The sequence below is a fragment of the Myotis yumanensis genome, unplaced genomic scaffold, assembly GCF_028538775.1.
Source record: "Myotis yumanensis isolate MYYU_CA2020_CCGP unplaced genomic scaffold, mMyoYum1.0.hap1 SCAF_2, whole genome shotgun sequence".
Lineage (NCBI taxonomy): Eukaryota > Metazoa > Chordata > Mammalia > Chiroptera > Vespertilionidae > Myotis > Myotis yumanensis.
The window spans coordinates 26,914,275-26,931,528 of NW_027223753.1; the positions used below are offsets into that span (position 1 = coordinate 26,914,275).

The following is a 17,254-nucleotide window of genomic DNA, read 5'->3' on the forward strand; positions in this document are numbered from 1 at the left end:
GCCGGTGGGCGGGTCTCCAGCTCTAGTGCTGCGACGTTTCTGTCGTAGCGGGTGAGCTGGCCTGGCAGCAAGCAGCCCAGTGAAAGCTGAGGGTTATAAAAGGCAGTGCAGGTCTCCTCCCGGAGGCCCGGGAGCGGAGGTCGGGTTTGGGGTCGGACATGGCCTCCCCAAGGGTGGAGGTTGGCATTCCGTCTGCTCCGGCAGGGAGAGCCCCCAGGGAATGTGATCTTTTTAGTTGGGGATGTTTTGGAGAAAACTGCCTTCGTTTGCTAGGCAAAACCGGATTTGGAGTTTTTTGGAAACTTACTCTGTCAAGGTAAGAAATGACCAAACCCATTTTGTTTTTTTGTTTTTTACTGACATTTTTATTGATTGATTGATTTTTTGTGTGTGTGAAAGAAACAAAACATCGATGTTGTTCCACTTCATTCATTCATTCATTCATTCGTTGATTCTTGTATATGCCCTAACCAGGGACGCTGGCAAATTGGGAAAGAAGCGCTAATCAACTGAGCTACCCAGCAGGGGTCAAACCTGTAAGAATTGTAAAGAGCACGGGTCGGAAGAGATCAACCAAGGAACTTGTATGCACATATGCATGACCCATGGACACAGACAATGGAGTGGTGAAGGCCTGGGGCGGAGGCTGGGAGAGGTCAATGGGGAAAAGAGGAGACATATGTAATACTTTCAACAATAAAGATTTTTTTAAAAATAATAAATAAGCTGAAAGGAAAAAAAAGAGAATTGTCATGAGTTTATTTGAACCAAACTGAAGACAATGGTCAGGAAGCAAAACTTCAATGGATTGAGAAAATGCTCTGGAAAAGGGCAGTTTTGCCCAGCCAGTGTGTCTCAGTGGTTGAGTGTGGACCCATGGACAAGGAGGTCATGGTTTGATTTCTGGTAAGGGCACATGCCAGGTTTGTGGGCTGGATCCCAGTAGGGTGCATGCAGGAGGCAGTCAATAATTCTCTCTCATCATTGATGTTTCTATCTCTCCCTCTCCCTTCCTCTCTGAAATCAATTATATATATATATATATATATATATATATATATATATATATGGCAATTTTGCACCTTCTTTTATATATTACAATCAAAAGAGGAACCTAAGTGGGTTCCATGAAATCCATTGGTGATAGATTAGGGAGGGGGGAAAAAGCAAAATGGGGTGGGGAAACCTTTGGAATTGGATAAAAGGTAAAATGATACATTTTTTGTTACTTTTTTATTGATTTTTAGAGGGAAAGAAACATCAATGTGGAGTGAGACATCCATTGGCTACCTCTCACACACCCCTACTGGGGATCCAGCCTGCAACCCAGGCATGTGCCCTGACCAGGAATTGAACCAGCAACCCAACTGAGCCATACCTGCCAGGGCGACACATACTTTTTTTTTTACATAGGTGGGTACAGGATAATTAAGTCAACAATTAACACAATAACAATGACAATGAGGGGATTCGTGGTCTCCTGGCTCCAGTGTGGTAGTGTGTTTTGTGGCTATACATTTGTTTTTGTTGTTGTTAATCCTCACCCGAAGATACTTTTCCATTGATTTTTAGGGAGAATGAGAGAGGGATAGACACACACACACACACACACAGAGACATTGATTGGTTGCTTCCTGCACAGGATCAAGCCTGCAATGGAGGTATGTGCCCTTGACGAATCCAACCCGGGACCCTTCATTCCTGGGCCAATGCTCTATCCACTGAGCAAAACCGGCTAGGGCTGGATATACATTTGGATATAAAACTATAAAAAAGATGCCCTAGCTGGCTTGGATCAGTGGATAGAGCGTCAGCCTGCGGACTGAAAGGTCTCAGGTTCGATTCCAGCCAAGGGAACATGCCTGGGTTGCAGGCTTGATCCCCAGTGGGGGGCATGCAGGAGGCAACCAATCAATGATTCTCTCTCATCATTGATGTTTCTAACTCTCCTTTTCCCTTCCTCTCTGAAATCAATAAAAATATTTTTTTTTAAAAAAACTATAAAAAAAGTTGTAAAGAACTAAATACTCCAGTCAGGAAATGGTTACTGATGGCAGAGGAAAGGGTTTATACTTGGGATAGGGCCATGGCCAGGACTTCTGGGTGGGTTTTAGTTCTTGACATGGTAGTGGTAACAGAAGTGTTGGCCATAGAATCTTTCATTAAGTCTTACACTTGTTTTCTGTGTTCTCTACATTTGTGCTTTATTTTACGAGTCCAGTTTTTAAAAGAATAATAAGAATTATGAACAACTTTATGCTAATAAAGTCAATAACTTAGATGAAATGAACAAATTATTTGAGAAACACAACTTACCAAAATTAATTCAAAATGAAATTAAAAGACTGAATAGCCCTATATGTATCAAAAAAATTAAATTTGTTATAAAAATAAATCTTCCCGTAAAGAAAACCTCATGGCCTAGATGATTTCACTGATGAATTCTATCAAATACTGAATAATACTGCCAGTCTTACCAAATGCTTTTAGAAAACAGGGGAGGAGAAAACACTTCCTAACTCTTTTTAGGAGGCCAGCATAACCCTGATACTAAAACTTTTTTTAAATTTATCAGAAAATTGGGGCCCTAGCCAGTTTTGCTCAGTGGATAGAGCATCGGCCTGCAGACCAAAAGGTCCCAGGTTCAATTTCCGTCCAGGGCATGTACCTCGGTTGCAGGCTCCTCCCCAGCCAGGCCCTGGTCGGGGTGCATGCAAGAGAACCAATCAATGTATTTCTCTCACATCGATATTTCTCTTTACCTTTTCCTCTCTCTTCCACTATCTCTAAAAACCAACGGAGCCCTAGCTGGTTTGGCTCAGTGGATAGAGCATTGGCCTGTGGACTGAAGGGTCCCGGGTTTGATTCCAGTCAAGGGCACATGCCTGGGTTGCGGGCTCAATCCGCAGTGAGGGGCTTGCAGGAGGCAGCCGATCTCTCTCATAATTGATGTTTCTTCCTCTCTCTCTCTCCCTCTCTCTCTCCTTTCCTCTCTGAAATAAATAAAAACATTTTTTAAAAAGAGAGAATAAATCTCATTAAAAATAAAGAAATAAAAATCAATGGAAAAATATCCTCAGGTGAGGATTTAAAAAAAAAAGAAGAAAATTGGGGAAAACTGAATATCAACTATATTATATTGAGAAATTATTAATTTTTAGGTACAATAGTGGTAATAAAATCCCTTATCTTTTAGAGATACATACTAAAACACAGATGAATTGGAATTATACCTAGTTTTGCTTCAAAATAATCTCAGGGGAGAGCAGTTGAGGGAATAAATAAATCAAGATTGGCCATGAATTGACAATTACTGAAGCTGACTGATGGTTGCCTGGAAACCCATGATATTATTTTCTCTATTTTTGTGTATGCTTGAAATGTTATATAATATAAAAAATAACTGCAAGTGATTAAGATACTAAATATATAAAAACTACAAGTTCACAATAATAATTTAAAGAGAGAGCATCCCTGGCTGGGTAGCTCAGTTGGTTAGAGTATTGCCAATGTTGTGGATTCAATCTCTGGTCAGGGCACATATAAGAAGCAACCAATAAGTGCATAAATAACTGAAACAACAAACTGATGTCTCTCTCTCTCTCTCTCTCTCTCTCTCTCTGAAATCAATTTAAAAAGAGAGAGAGAGAGAGAGAGAGAGAGAGAGAGCAGCCTGGCCGGCATGGCTCAGTGGTTGAATGTCAACCTGTGAACCAGGAGGACACAGTTTGATTCCTGGTCAGGGCACATGCCCGGGTTGCAGGCTTGATCCCCAGGTGGGGGCATGAAAGAGATAAATAAGGAAAGAGATTTAAGCATTTACCTTAACATTCTGATATGAACTTTAATTCAGGGTAACCAAATGGTCCTAGAGGATGTGAAAAAGTTTTTCCATACAGAATTAGAACTAATAAAGGGAGAAATAATGGCCTTTGAAAATCATAATTTTATAATCCCTGGTGAAATAACCAATTCATAAAATGGTCATTAAGGGATAGTAAAATGATTTGGTGAAAAATTAACAGGGAACCTTATGATGCAGGATCAGGCTGTCACCACCTGAAAATGGAAGGAGCCTGGGACCTGAAATGCACAGTGGAGGAGAGCTGTCCAGCCAGAATACCTGTTCTCCTGTGTAAGTGAAAAATAAATCTTTATTGTGTTAAATCACTGAAATATGGAGCAATTCATAATAAAAGTTAGCTCATTATAAAATTATACCATTTGTATATATTAAAACACATAAGTATTCTATATAATAAAAGCCTAATATGCAAATCGACCGAACGGCAGAACGACCAGTCACTGATGCGAACTGACCACCAGGGGGCAGATGCTCAACACAGGAGCTACCCCCAGCCCATAGGCCCCAGGCCAGCCAAGGCGGGTGCCAGCAGGGGGCTCCCCTGATCTCCCCATCAGTCACCTCGCAGAGGGAGGCGAGCGGCGGTGGTGGGGGGCGGGGCCAGTGAGCAGGTGGGCACCAGGCCGGCCAAGGCAGGTGCCAGTGGGGGCCCCTCAATCGCCGCACCGGTTGCCCCACAGATCGGCCCTGATCGCTGGCCAGGCCTAAGAACCCTATCCGTGTACAAATTTCGTGCACCGGGCTTCTAGTATGTATATATTAAAGACACAGACATAGTGAACACACTGGAGTGTATGCCTGGGTCAGGGAGATGAATTAGAATAAGACTCAAGGATCAAAAGCAAATAAAACAAGAGACCTAGTATAAACCAATGATGAGAGTTTAACTATTAAAGAATAACAAATAAGGAAAAAATTACCCTGGCCAGGTAGCTCAGTTGGTTAGAGTGTCATCCCAATAAGCCAAGGTTGCAGGTTCAATCCCTGGTCAAGGTACATATGAAAATCAACCAATGAATGCATAAATAAGTGGAACAAACTGGTGTGTGTTTGTTTTTTCAAATATTGTTTTTCTTTATATATATATATATATATATATATATATTTTTTTTTTTTTTTCATTGATTTCAGAGAGGAAGAGAGAGATAGAGATTGAAACATCAACGATGAGAATCATTGATCGGCTACCTCCTGCACACCTCCTACTGGGGATCAAGCCCGAAACCCAGGCATGTGCCCTTGACCGGAATTGAACCCGGGACCCTTCAGTCCCTAGGCCAACGCTCTATCCACTGAGCCAAACCAGCCAGGGCCAAACTGGTGTTTCTCCCTTTATCTAAAATCAATCTTTTTTTTTTTAAGAAGGAGAAAAATCTACCCTTTTCAGAGAGAGCCTTGGCTAGTTTGATGGTAATTATCTTCTGCCTTGAGTTCAGAATGTTTCTGGAGAGGAGGCAATGTTGAAGACAGAGTTGTCCAGCAGGAGAATTTCAGGCCTGAAAAGTTCCCTAAACTGAGACCTTCATTCTCACCTCTTCCTGGTAGTGATGATTCAGGAGGCACTTGCTATTCTCCAGACATGGAGCCTGGACCTGTCTCCCTTGGCACCAGCCTAAGGGAGGCTGGACAAAGCATAGAGCCTCATTCTGGCCCTGGGTGCATCCTTCTGCCCACCTTCCATCTCTACCTGTGGTTGATGTTCATGTCCTAATTCCCAGAACCTGTTAGTATCTTAGCTTATATGCCAAAAGGGACTTTGAAGATATGGTTGAAGATCTTGAGGTGGGGAGATGATTCTGGATTGTCTCAGTGGACCCCATATAATTACAAAGACATGTAATCAGAATGTAATTCTCATAAGAGGAAACAGGAGAATTAGAGAAGAATGGAAGCAGAGGTCCGAGGAGTGAAGATGCTATGCTGCTGGCTTGATGATGGAGGAAGGGGCCATGAACCAAGGAATGTAAGCGACCTCTAGAACCTGGAAAAGGCCAAGCGGATTCTCCCCTAGAGACTCCAGAAGGTATGCAAGCTTGGCAACATTTTGACTTTTAATTTAGCCCAATGAAACTGATTTCAGAGCTGTGGCCTCCAGAACTGTAAGCTAATGCAATTGTGTTATTTTAAGCAATTAAGTTTATGGTAATTCATTACAGCAGCAATAGGAAACTAGTATGCTGGCCCTGCCGCTGGGCAGCACAAATCTGTTCTCCTAGGAAAGTGAGGTTTGTGAGAGTGGGAAGTGGAGAGGTAGATCTCCTAGAAGCCCCTGCAATCAAACTGAACTAGGTTCATATTACCATTCATTTATTACTTATATTACTACCTGAGCAAATGTCTAAGCAACAATACATTGTTAATAATGCATTGTTTATAGGGTTTCTAAGAATTAAATAATGTTTTAAATTACCTATTACCTAATTACCCACTTAAAAAAGTCACATCTCCTTGAGGGTTTATACACATTCATTCCTCCATTCAGTCAACAGGTGTCACTGAACACCCAGTGTGTGCCTGGCACCATGCACAGTGAGCTTGTGTCTACAACAAGCCCCAAGCATTTCTCACCTAAGGTGCCACTGAGCTTCCAGTCAGTCCAGTGCTCAACCTCGCTGCCCCCATCCTAAACGCAGGCCCTTACACTTGTCCACTCACATGGTCTCGTGTCTTCATGATGTACCCATCCCAGTCAGCACCACCCCTGATCCTCTCAGGCACTATTTCTGCAGTTGCCAAGAGCAAGTGCACCTCTGCCTTTATCATGAGCTCTGACAAAAGCCTCAGGCCCACTTGGAGGACAGTATGCTCCCTCTGATCATACTTGTAGCACTCCCCTTCCATCTCATTCTCTCTTAACTCCCCCACTTCCCTCCCTTCTCTTTCTCCTAGCTAGCTAGGAAGGTCTAAGTTAACAGGAGAGCTAAGTCTCAAGCAGCAGGTCCAAAGGCTGGTAGGAGGGAACAAGGATGTGTGTTTCCTGGATTCCTGAACATCTCTGCTAGTGAAATAGGGTATAAGATATTAAGATAGGATGCCCAGACCTACCTGGAGTGCCCAGGCATCCCAACTCACCGAACCTCTCCAGCTCCTCAACACCCTCACATGCCTATCCAGTTCAGCCCCTGCCATTAAACTGAACTAGGTTCATATTACCATTCATTTATTACTTATATTACTACCTGAGCAAATGTCTAAGCAACAATACATTGATAATAATGCATTGCTTATAGGATTGCTAAGAATTAAATGTTTTAAATTACCTAATTACCCACTTAAAGAAAAGTCACATTTCCTTGTAATGCCTTGACATATGGAGCCCCCAACTCCGTAGGACCCATCTGGTTTCCTAATCTCAAACCTCTCCACCCCAGACCCCACTTCTAACCTCCGCCGAGTGGAGTTTTGACCCCATGATTTTCGGCCCTACTCACCCTCCCTTCCCAGAAAAATGGCCCAGGATTGATTTCCCTTATATCTGCAGTCCAGGTTCGTGTACCTTTTACCCAATCCAAGTCCAAGGTTCTCTTTCCTCAGAGCCTATAGCCCTTTTCTAAACACTGAGCTGCCTCTTTACAGTAGGATGAGTACCCAAATATTAAAATAGGGGAAAATTGCCCTAGACGGTTTGGCTCAGTGGACAGAGCATCAGCCTGCGGACTGAAGGGTCCCAGGTTCGATTCCGGTCAAGGGCACATGCCCGGGGTTGTGGGCTCCATCCCCAGTGGGGGTCATGCAGGAGGCAGCCGATCAATGGTTCTCTCTCATCATCGATGTTTCTCTCTCTCTCTCTCTCTCTCTCTCTCTCTCTCCTTCTCCCTTCCTCTCTGAAATCAATAAAGAAATATATTTTTAAAAATAAAATAGGGGAAAATTGCTTTCAGTCCCTTTAGGCTTGGGTGTATTAACTGGGTGAGGTGGAGGAACAGTCTAACCAAGTGATAGAACTGTGGGCAGGCAAGCAGGCGGGAGACACCTGGGTTCTCTAACCTGGGCATTGCCATGGATGACACTGGGCAAGTCTCTGACTCTCTAGGCCTGTCTCTCCAGTCTGTCTGTGCTCTGAAGGGGCTGGTCTTCTGTCAGGCTGTGTTTGAATTTGGAGGTTCCCGCCAGCCACTCATGGCAATGGTGCATAATGACCACAAGGTGGCAGGCAACTTCTTCAGCTCAGAAGTTTGTAGACTAAACAAATAAGCAAGCTTCAAAAAGGAATACAAAGCAGTTCCCAAGGGCACACTACAAAATGGCAACAGAGTAGGAATTAGAAAAGGGTATTTGAATTTCCAGCCCCGGGGGTGGGGGTAGGAGGTCAGGAGCTCCAAGACCAGGAGGGGTGGTAAGGGGAGGGCTAGTGGGCAGCAGAGGAGAGGCCAAGAATATATTTTAGTGATATCAATCACATTGAGGGGATGGGAGGAAGAGAGAGGGTCTTTAGGGGACAGCCATGGACTGAATGTATTGTCCCACAATGATTGGGGTGGGGGTGCAGAATAAGAATTGAGGAGTTTAGGGGAAGTGGAGATGATCAACCTGGCTTCCTTCCCTTCTCCAGCATAGAATGAAAAGTAGAGAAATTGCAGCAGTTATTCTAGGATTTGGGGAAGACTCCTACAACTCAGGAGGTTACAGCAAATAGGCAAAGATCACCTGATATCCTTTTCGCCTTCCAATAATCTAGTTTCAGGGCCCAGGAAAGATAGGGACCGACTTATGGGCAGTTACCTGGGGTTCAAAGGGTTAATTTCCAAGAATTCATTCTTTGACATCAACCCTTGTCTCCTTGTCCCCTCCCCGAGCCTCAGGTTGGCAGCTTCCCTGAATTCCTTCTTTGGTGCAATTTTTTAGGGCCCTGGGACCCAGGCCCTGAGCCAGTCCCCTGCTCCCTCCTCGGGTCCTAAGAGTCTAGGGCTTGCTCTGAGGAAGGAAAGTGGCCTTTCCCTCAATCTCTCCCTCCTCCTCGGGATGTGGGCCCTAGAACTAAAGAGCCTCTGTCTTTCCCTGCCACACCACACCCCCCATTGTAATTCAAACAAGGGGATTCCTGTGTCCCAGTCCCTGGGCAGGTCCTTTTGATCAAATGGTAGAGGGTCGGGGCAAGGTGGGGGAGGGGGAATCACGGGGTTAGAAAAGCAGACACCTCCTCACTTTGGAGATTCTGGTACACCTCCAGAGCTCTGGGACCTCCAGCGTGTCCTCCCTAAGCAATGGGGACTCATCTGCATATAAGAGGCCCGAGGCCTGAAGTGGAAGTGGAAACTGAGAAGGTGTGGAGACACAAAGGCTGAACCTCCTGGCAGACAGATTTGGAGCCAGAATACAAGAATGGGGACAACCCAGGGACGGGGTAAAACACGAACTGACTGTGGCAGGGCAGGCCAGGACTTTTGAGAGCAGTAGGTGGGGGCCCTTGCCAGTTTCCCTCCCTAAAAGCACAGATATAGGAGTGCTGGCACCAGGCAGGGATGTGGTTACAGAGGAAGCGAGAGCCCCTAGGATGAAATGAGAATAACCCTGTTTAAAAAGTATGAACCTTTCTGAAAAGCAGCGTAAATATCTGACAGTGAGAAAGTTTCTTGCCAGGAGGGGTGGTATGTTCCCCCTCACAAGAAGTAATGGTTTGGAGAATAAATGGCATGGTCTGACTTAGCAGCAGGGGTTCGGATACCGCTATACTGACCTATTACCACCAAAGGACTGGTTCAGTGGAAGGGTTAATCCATCCTGGCAGGCAATGACATCACTCACCAAACAGGAAACCGTGGTTCTACCAACCCCAAAGGTTACTAGGAAGGCTAATCCTGAGTGACCATGTCCCTCCACAGCCATCCATCTTGGCCAAGGTTTGGGGGGGCGGGGGAGGGGAGAAGACAGCCAAGGCTCTTAGACATTGAGTGAAGCCATTATTCTCACATCTCTTCATGAGTGACCTCCTAAGGGCCCTAAATCCTTCACATCCTTACGTAGTTATGGAGGAAAAGGAAAGAGAGACCATCACACCCTCAAGAGCAGGGGTGGGGAAACTTCTGCCAAGGGCCATTTGGATATTTATAACATCGTTCACGGGCCATACAAAATTATCAACTTAAATATTAGCCTGCTATACTTGGTCAAACATTTAGTTAACTCATCCCTAATGCCTTGGCAGGGCCAAACCAAATGATTTCCTTATGCGGCCCATAGGCTGAACGTTTCCCACCCCTGCTCTAGAGTTAATATATCTATGGGGGAAAATATATATATATATATCTCCCCAATAGTTGAGGGATAGAGCACAGCCTCCCCAAGGACCAAAGAGATGGTGAAGCCAGATTTCCATGGTAACTGATTTCAATGCAGCCTCTTCCTAGTCCCAAATTGAGAGAGAATGAATTTCAAGGGAGACTAGGGCCTAGTGAAGAAAGAGCCACAGCAGAACAAAAGGGTGGAAATGTTGTTACAGGAAGGTCACATCATCCTGGCACTGCCCCCAGTACCAGTGGACCTCAAAGCCCAGCTCGGCATTTTCATCCTCTGGTGGTTCAGGAGGTCCACCTTGGAGCCCCTCCTCTGGGGGCTTCCACACAGCCCTCAAGTTCCCTAGCTTGGTGGCTGTCAGGTCCAACTGAGTCCTGGCCCTCTCCCCACCAGGTATAACCTTTGCCCAGTCCATCTCAGGATGGGGAGCCCTAAGGTTGCCCGGTTCATCCAGCTCAGGGGGTGCCACGGTGTCCAGGAAGCTGCCAATGGAGACACTGTCCAGCTGGTCAGTGGAGCTGACATCTGGCAGGCTGTCCCAGCTGCCTCTCCTTGAGTGGCCTGGGCTCCCACCTGTCAGGCTATATTGACTGCTGGTGAGGCTGCTGCAGTGGCTGGTCAATGTCCCCCGTTCTTCCAGCAGCCAGCGGAGCGCCTCAATGCCCTCATTCAAAGTCAGCAGCTGCTGTAGGATCTTCACGTCAATGGCTCGCAGGTAAGCCTGGGGGAGTGGGAGAAGGAATCAGTTTCGTTCTGGGCCATGCATTTCCCAAATGTTTCCAGAGACCCCTACCTTGTGGTCCAACCAACTATGTTTCACTCTCAAGAAGCAGGGAGCCCTGGCTGGTGTGGCTCAGTTGGCTGGACATTGTCCCGGGCACCAAAGGGTTGCCAGGTTTGATTCTATCAGGGCACATGCCTGGGGTGGAGGCTTGATCCCCATTGGGAGGCTTGCTGGAGGCAGCTGATCAATCGATGTTTCACTCTCATATCAGTGTTTCTCTCTCTTCCTCTCTCTCTAAAAATCAGTAAAAAAAAAAAAAGGTTTTCTTTTTTTTACAAAAAAGCTTGGAAAAAGAGGGTTTGGAGTGTGGGCTCAGAAGCAGACAGATTACTGTTTTAAAACCTCAGCTCACGCCCTAACCGGTTTTGCTAAGTGAATAGAGCAACGGCCTGTGGACTGAAGGGTCCCAGGTTCGATTCCGGTCAAAGGCATGTACCTTGGTTGCAGGCACATCCCCAGTAGGGGGTGTGCAGGAGGCAGCTGATCGATGTTTCTCTCTCATCGATGTTTCTAACTCTCTATTCCTCTCCCTTCCTCTCTGTAAAATATCAATAAAATATATTTTTTAAAAAAACAAAACCTCAGCTCTACCACTGATTGTCAACACCACTATAGCCAACTTTCGTATCTTCTTTGAGCTCGGTTTCCTTGTTTGTAAAATAGCGTTAAATCACTCACCTCACAGGGTGGCTGTGAGAATTTTGAGATGCTGTCTATTAAGTACTCAGCATGGTGCCTGCCACAGAGTTAGGTCTCAGTAAATGTTAAATATTAAAATCTGATCCTACTGAGCTTTGAACTTCATAGATAAGTATTACTACTAACTCCTGAAACAACCAGTCCAGAGTCACCAGTAAACTTAGAAACAGCCAACGAATAGTCTGACAGGAGGCCAGCTGTTAATTGGGAGGTAGACTGGACCAAAAGAAGACAGGAGCTGAGGGATAAAGAGGGAGCTAACCTGGTCCCCCAGTCACTTCAGGGTGCCGGTAGCAGTTATTAAGGGAGGGAAGAGTTGGCTAGAGCTTCGTAGGGTCAGAATCCCTCTGACTAGGGACTCAGTGCTTTCCTCCACCACACACTAGTCTCCCTGCTTGTTCTGGGAGTAAGTCTGACTGACTTGGTAATCTCTAGGGTCCCTTTCAACTCAGAGGCACTGAATCATCTTTCCCAAACACAAGTTTGAACCTGTCCCTCCCATGCTCAAGAGCCTTTATGGGCTTTGCACTGCTCTTAGAGAATAAAATGTAAACAGTTTAGCAGCTGGCATTCAAAGGCTTTCATAATATGGCTCTTGCCCATCTCCCTAGCTTCACTTCTAGCATACCTCCCTGGGAACCCCCGGTTCTGCCACCCGACTTAAAAGCTCCTTTTATTTAGTGTTATTTTTAGTCAAAGTAATAGATAGTCAAAGATTAAAGAGGCAAAAAAAAAAAAAAAGATTAAAGAGGCAAAAAGTTCTGCAAGATTTATTATGAAAAGTAACAGTTTCCCATCATTGTCCTAAATCCCACACTCCATAGACAACTATTAATTTTTTTAGCTGTTTATTTTGGTACTTACCTTCTAATTTCCAAATAACATGCTACTTACTAATTTTTAAGTCTTAGCTATTTTCTACTGACTTCTCACACAATAGGTTAAGGATTTAACTCTTTCAATTTACTCCCCATTCCTCTGCCATACAGGCACCTTTCCCATCTCCCCATATTCCCATTATATACAATAAAATTAATTATTCAGTGTTTATCTTATTAAAATTCAATCACAGCTAAGCCATGTGGTTTACTATAGTTACCTTATATTTCTTACAACTTTATGTTTTCCTTAGAATAATAATACATTGCCCAGCCAGCGTGGCTCAGTGGTTGAGCATCTACCCATGAACCAGGAGGTCATGGTTCAATTCCCAGACAGGACAATTGAATATGTTATTATTAATGTTATAATATGTTATATTAGTATTATTCATGTTATAATATTACTACTACTACTACTGTTTTGCTTAGTTTGCTATATAGTTGTCAGTAAGTCATCACCAAATTCTCCCCCAATTGTCTTAATTTCTCAAGGCTTTTAAACATATCATATACTTGTATCTATTCCATCTTAGAGGCAATAGATATATTGTATCTATTTCCATCTTAGAGGCAATAGATATATTGTATCTATTTCCATTTAGAGCCTTGAAAATTAGTGGAACTTAGCCAAAGCAATGTCTCCTCCAATTCAAGTATCCTTGCCAGCCCTAGCCAGTTTGGCTCAGTGGGTAGAGCGCCAGCCTGCAGACTGAAGGGTCCCAGGTTTGATTCTGGTCAAGCGCATATGCCCAGGTTGTGGGCTCAATCCCTGGTGTGGGGCATGCAAGAGGCAGCTGATCAATGATTCTCTCTCATCATTGATGTATCTCTCTCCCTCCCTCTCTGAAATCAATAAAAAGCAAGGCTTTTTTTTTGCCAGAAAAATAATACTCATTTCACACCATCTCTTTGGAAACAGAAGGAGGATAAACAGCTCAGCAGAGATGCAGCCTCAGAGGCCACTCCAACCCAATTCTCTTCCCACAGGGATTCAGGTTCCCCACTCCTCCCCTTAACACATACACATCAGACTCTCGGCCCAGCCCCGAGGCTGCAGTATGGCTTCCTTATCATTCAAGTCAAATCAGGACCTAGGATAAAATCCCAGTCCCGAATCCCTGGTCATGGATTGAGATTCTCAGACTATTATTACTAGGAAGGCTCTTAGATCATCTGGTCTCACAATCACTTGCCTTCACCCACGTTGGGAAGAGGCAGGCAAACTAAGGCCAAGCGAGAGGCCCTGCTCAGGATCTCAAGACCATTCAGCAGAGCTAGGACTTGAACCTATGCCTAAAGCTTTTTAAAAATACATTTTTTAACTGATTTCAGAGAGGAAGGGAGAGGGAGATAGAAACATCAATGACGAGAGAGAATCATGGATCGGCTGCCTTCTGCACGCCCCAAACTGGGGGTAGAGCCCACAATCCTGGGCATGTGCTCTGACCAGGAATTGAACCATGACCCCCTAGTTCATAAGGTGGGTGCTCAACCACTGAGCCACACCAGTGGGCTAAAGCTTTTTGTCAAACTGTTCTGTGGGGTTGTTGTCATAACAACAGTTATTTGGCTGGTAGTATGAAGAGGAAGTTGCCACTGTTTTTCCTTTCCACATACTAATGCCAGAGTCTGGCTGGGCAGGAGGGAAAAGGCCTAGAGGCAGGGATGACCTTGGCCTCAAGGGCAAGACTGTCCCCTCCCTGCAGGAGAGCTGGGAGAAAGACTGTTGAAGGACAGTATTTAGAGGGCTTGGTCCAGTTCTGTCACAAGTGGCTCCAGGGTGGAACCCCCCTGCCCTGCTCCTTGTCCTCCCTGGCTGTAAACCCGTGGGCAGGGCAGAGTGTAAAAGAGATTCATGACATCCTGGCCTGAAGAGGGAGAAGGGAATGGAGCAGGGATCCGTGGGGCACATAGGGAGCCTCTCCCTGTTAGGGCCCCCAGAAAGCTCCCTCCCTCCTGCCCTTCAAGGGCAGCCGAGGGCCCCAGGCCAGGCTGGGTCAAGAGTGGAGACCTAATCAGAAGTTAAACGTACCCCTTAAAGTTTACAAACAGGGAATATCCACCAAAGGCAGAAAAGAGTTAGAGCCCGAGATACGGGGCATGGCTCCTCCCTGTGTGACCTGAGCACCTACAAGCATGTTTCATCTGTGAGACGGGGAGAATGACGACGGCTTTCCTCATGTGAACGACATAAAATATGTAAGGTGTCTGGCACAAAGCAGGTCATCTAGGTTCAAAGCTTGGCTCTGCTTTTATATATATATGTATATATATTTTATTGATTTTTTTACAGAGAGGAAGGAAGAGAGATAGAGAGTTAGAAACATCGATGAGAGAGAAACATCGATCAGCCACCTCCTGCACACCTCCCACTGGGGATGTGCCCGCAATCAATGTACATGCCCTTGACCGGAATCGAACCTGGGACCTTTCAGTCCGCAGGCCGACGCTCTATCCACTGAGCCAAACCGGCTGCGGCTTGGCTCTGCTTGTTAACTTTTCGTTTGACCTGGGGCCATTACTAACCGCTTTGTGCCTCAGTGTCTTCATCTATAAAATACCACTTACCTAATGGTGTTGCCATGAGGATTAAGAGACGATCTTGTAAAGTGCTCGGCCTGAAGTCTGATACACACACTTGGTAAAAGTTAGTTTCCAAAGTAGGGCCCTCTAGGTAGGCTCTTTCTAGGCCTTGAGCTAAAGTCTGTCCAATGAGGCAAAGCCAGGCCCCTCCCTTAGGTGGACACTACTTTGGAGAATTTGGCTCACCTCCAGCCTTCAAGGCCAAGTGCTCACATGGCATTCAAATCCTGCCCCCGGGGAGCCTTCCCTGACTGCTCTGCCCATAAGGCTCTCCTCCCAGCCGCTCAGGCTGTGCGGAAGCCCCCAGGACCTCCTCCCCCTCTCCCTCACAGCTCAGCCTGGCACAGAGCTGGGCACACAGCGGGGCTCCAGGAAGACATTAACTCACATCCTCACTGTGGCCTCCTGGTTCTGGGCCAGAGAGCAGCTGGCAGTTCCTCCGTTCCCTAGAATTGGCTGTAAAGGGATGGCAGGTGTAAGTCACCACCTTCACCGGAATCAGGGCCCCGGGGAGCCTGGTGGTCCCAACTGCTCTTTTGGCTCTGAGTCTAGACCCAGCAGCGACGGGGAAGGGGGAGGGCGCCTGGTTCCTGTCCTCCCCAAGGAGGTGCCGATGAGATCCAAATGTCCAGTGCCCCCCGGGGTGGGTGAGGAGGGGACTGAGTCAGAGGTGATGAAACCAACACTGATAGTGCTGCTACTCATGTCTGCTGCGGTTCTAGGAAATTTCAAATATTTTAAGGGAGATCGGGAGAATGTTAGTGAAAGAAAGGATGTTTTTAGTGGCCCTCGTCCAGGCAGTTTTCACCCAAATCTTTACTGTGCTGACTCCAGCCGTGGACACTGGGGCCTCAGAAGAACAAACCCTGGACCCAGTTTGCTGGAGGAGAAAAAACTGGTTGCCTTATAATGGCGACTAGGGGATAGATGGTCCTGTGGATGAGGAGGTAGGGGTGGGAGGTGGGGAGATTTCTGCTGCGCTAGGTTCTCAGCGCTTCCCAGTCTTCGCCTCTCCCCTCCCAATTATTAGGCAGGAAAAACTTCCAAGAGACTGTGCCTCCCACCCCAAGCCTTCAGGACCCATCTACACTCTACTCACCCGTGGGGAAGCAATTGATGACCCCAGGGTATAGGGATTGACCTGGGAGAGATCCCGTTGAGTTAGGTGGGGAGTTTAAACTCCCTGGGCTCCAGTCCAACTCCGAGTCGTTCCTCCACCGGGGACTCAGGGACTCGGGGCTCGGGTCCTCCTCCAACCCCCACCTCCGCCCAGCCTGTGGAGCCCCACACTCACCAGCTCCATCTTCAGCGCCATGATCTTGTCCCCCAGCCCATGGCCCGAGCTCGGCGCCCCGGGGAGCAGCAGGGTGCCGGAGGGTCCCGGCTCCCGTTCCCCGCGAAGCCCGCGGAGCAGCCCTTCGGGGGTCTTCCTGCCCACCTTGCTCTCCACGTCTCGCAGGTCAGGCGTCTGGGACTCTGCAGTCCCCTCCATACGGGCCTGTAGCCTGAACCGAGCAGAGCGTCGGGACGGCGGGGTCCCGCTCCCTAGGGTCAGGTCTCCGCTGCTGGTGCGGAGCGGAACCGGTGGGTCCCTGCCCGCGCCGCGCGCGGGGGCGGGAGGAGCGCGCCGTAATGCTCAGAGAAGCCGCGCAGAGCCGTGTGTGTGTGTGTGTGTGTGTGTGTGTGTGTGTGTGTCTGTCTGTCGCGGGGGCGGGAGGAGCGCGCCGTAATGCTCAGAAAAGCCGCGCAGAGCCGTGTGTGTGTGTGTGTGTGTGTGTGTGTGTGTGTGTGTGTGTGTGTTGTGTCTGTCGCGGGGGCGGGAGGAGCGCACCGTAATGCTCAGAAAAGCCGCGCAGAGCCGTGTGTGTGTGTGTGTGTGTGTGTGTGCGCGCGCGCGCGCGTTCGAGTGCTGCGAACACAACCTCTGGCCTTGGAATGCTTAGGGCTGGGCGATTCTAGATTTGTAACTGAAGGAGCATTGTAAGAACTCAGCGCCTTCTCCCAACCCCCCCCCCCCCCCGCAGGAATCCAGCCAAGTACACAGCAGGCGCCCAATAAATGTTTGCTGAATGAAGGCTAAGCATGCTCAGTCATGGATGCGGGAGTTTAAGGAACAGTGGTAATGTAACCCGACAACCAGTGGGTCCCGGCTGCCTGTCACTATTTGAGCCAATTAAGCAGAGACAGGGTTGAATCATATGAGTGTTT

General features: G+C 46.9%; 1 protein-coding gene and 1 long non-coding RNA gene across 2 annotated transcripts; one reads left to right on the top strand and one right to left on the bottom strand.

Moving 5' to 3' along the window:
- Window positions 1–24: 24 nt before the first annotated feature.
- LOC139003242 (uncharacterized) lies at window positions 25–747 on the top strand. Its single transcript, XR_011470229.1, has 2 exons — window positions 25–316; window positions 475–747. It is a non-coding gene; the product is annotated as an uncharacterized lncRNA (long non-coding RNA).
- A 3,389-nt stretch (window positions 748–4,136) lies between these two features.
- Window positions 4,137–16,643, bottom strand: LURAP1 (leucine rich adaptor protein 1). Its single transcript, XM_070404845.1, has 2 exons — window positions 16,341–16,643; window positions 4,137–10,820 (listed from the first exon to the last, which is right to left on the bottom strand). The coding sequence occupies exons 1-2, from the start codon at window positions 16,536–16,538 to the stop codon at window positions 10,299–10,301; spliced, it is 720 nt and encodes a 239-aa protein (XP_070260946.1). The 5' UTR covers window positions 16,539–16,643; the 3' UTR covers window positions 4,137–10,298.
- Between the last annotated feature and the right edge of the window lie 611 nt (window positions 16,644–17,254).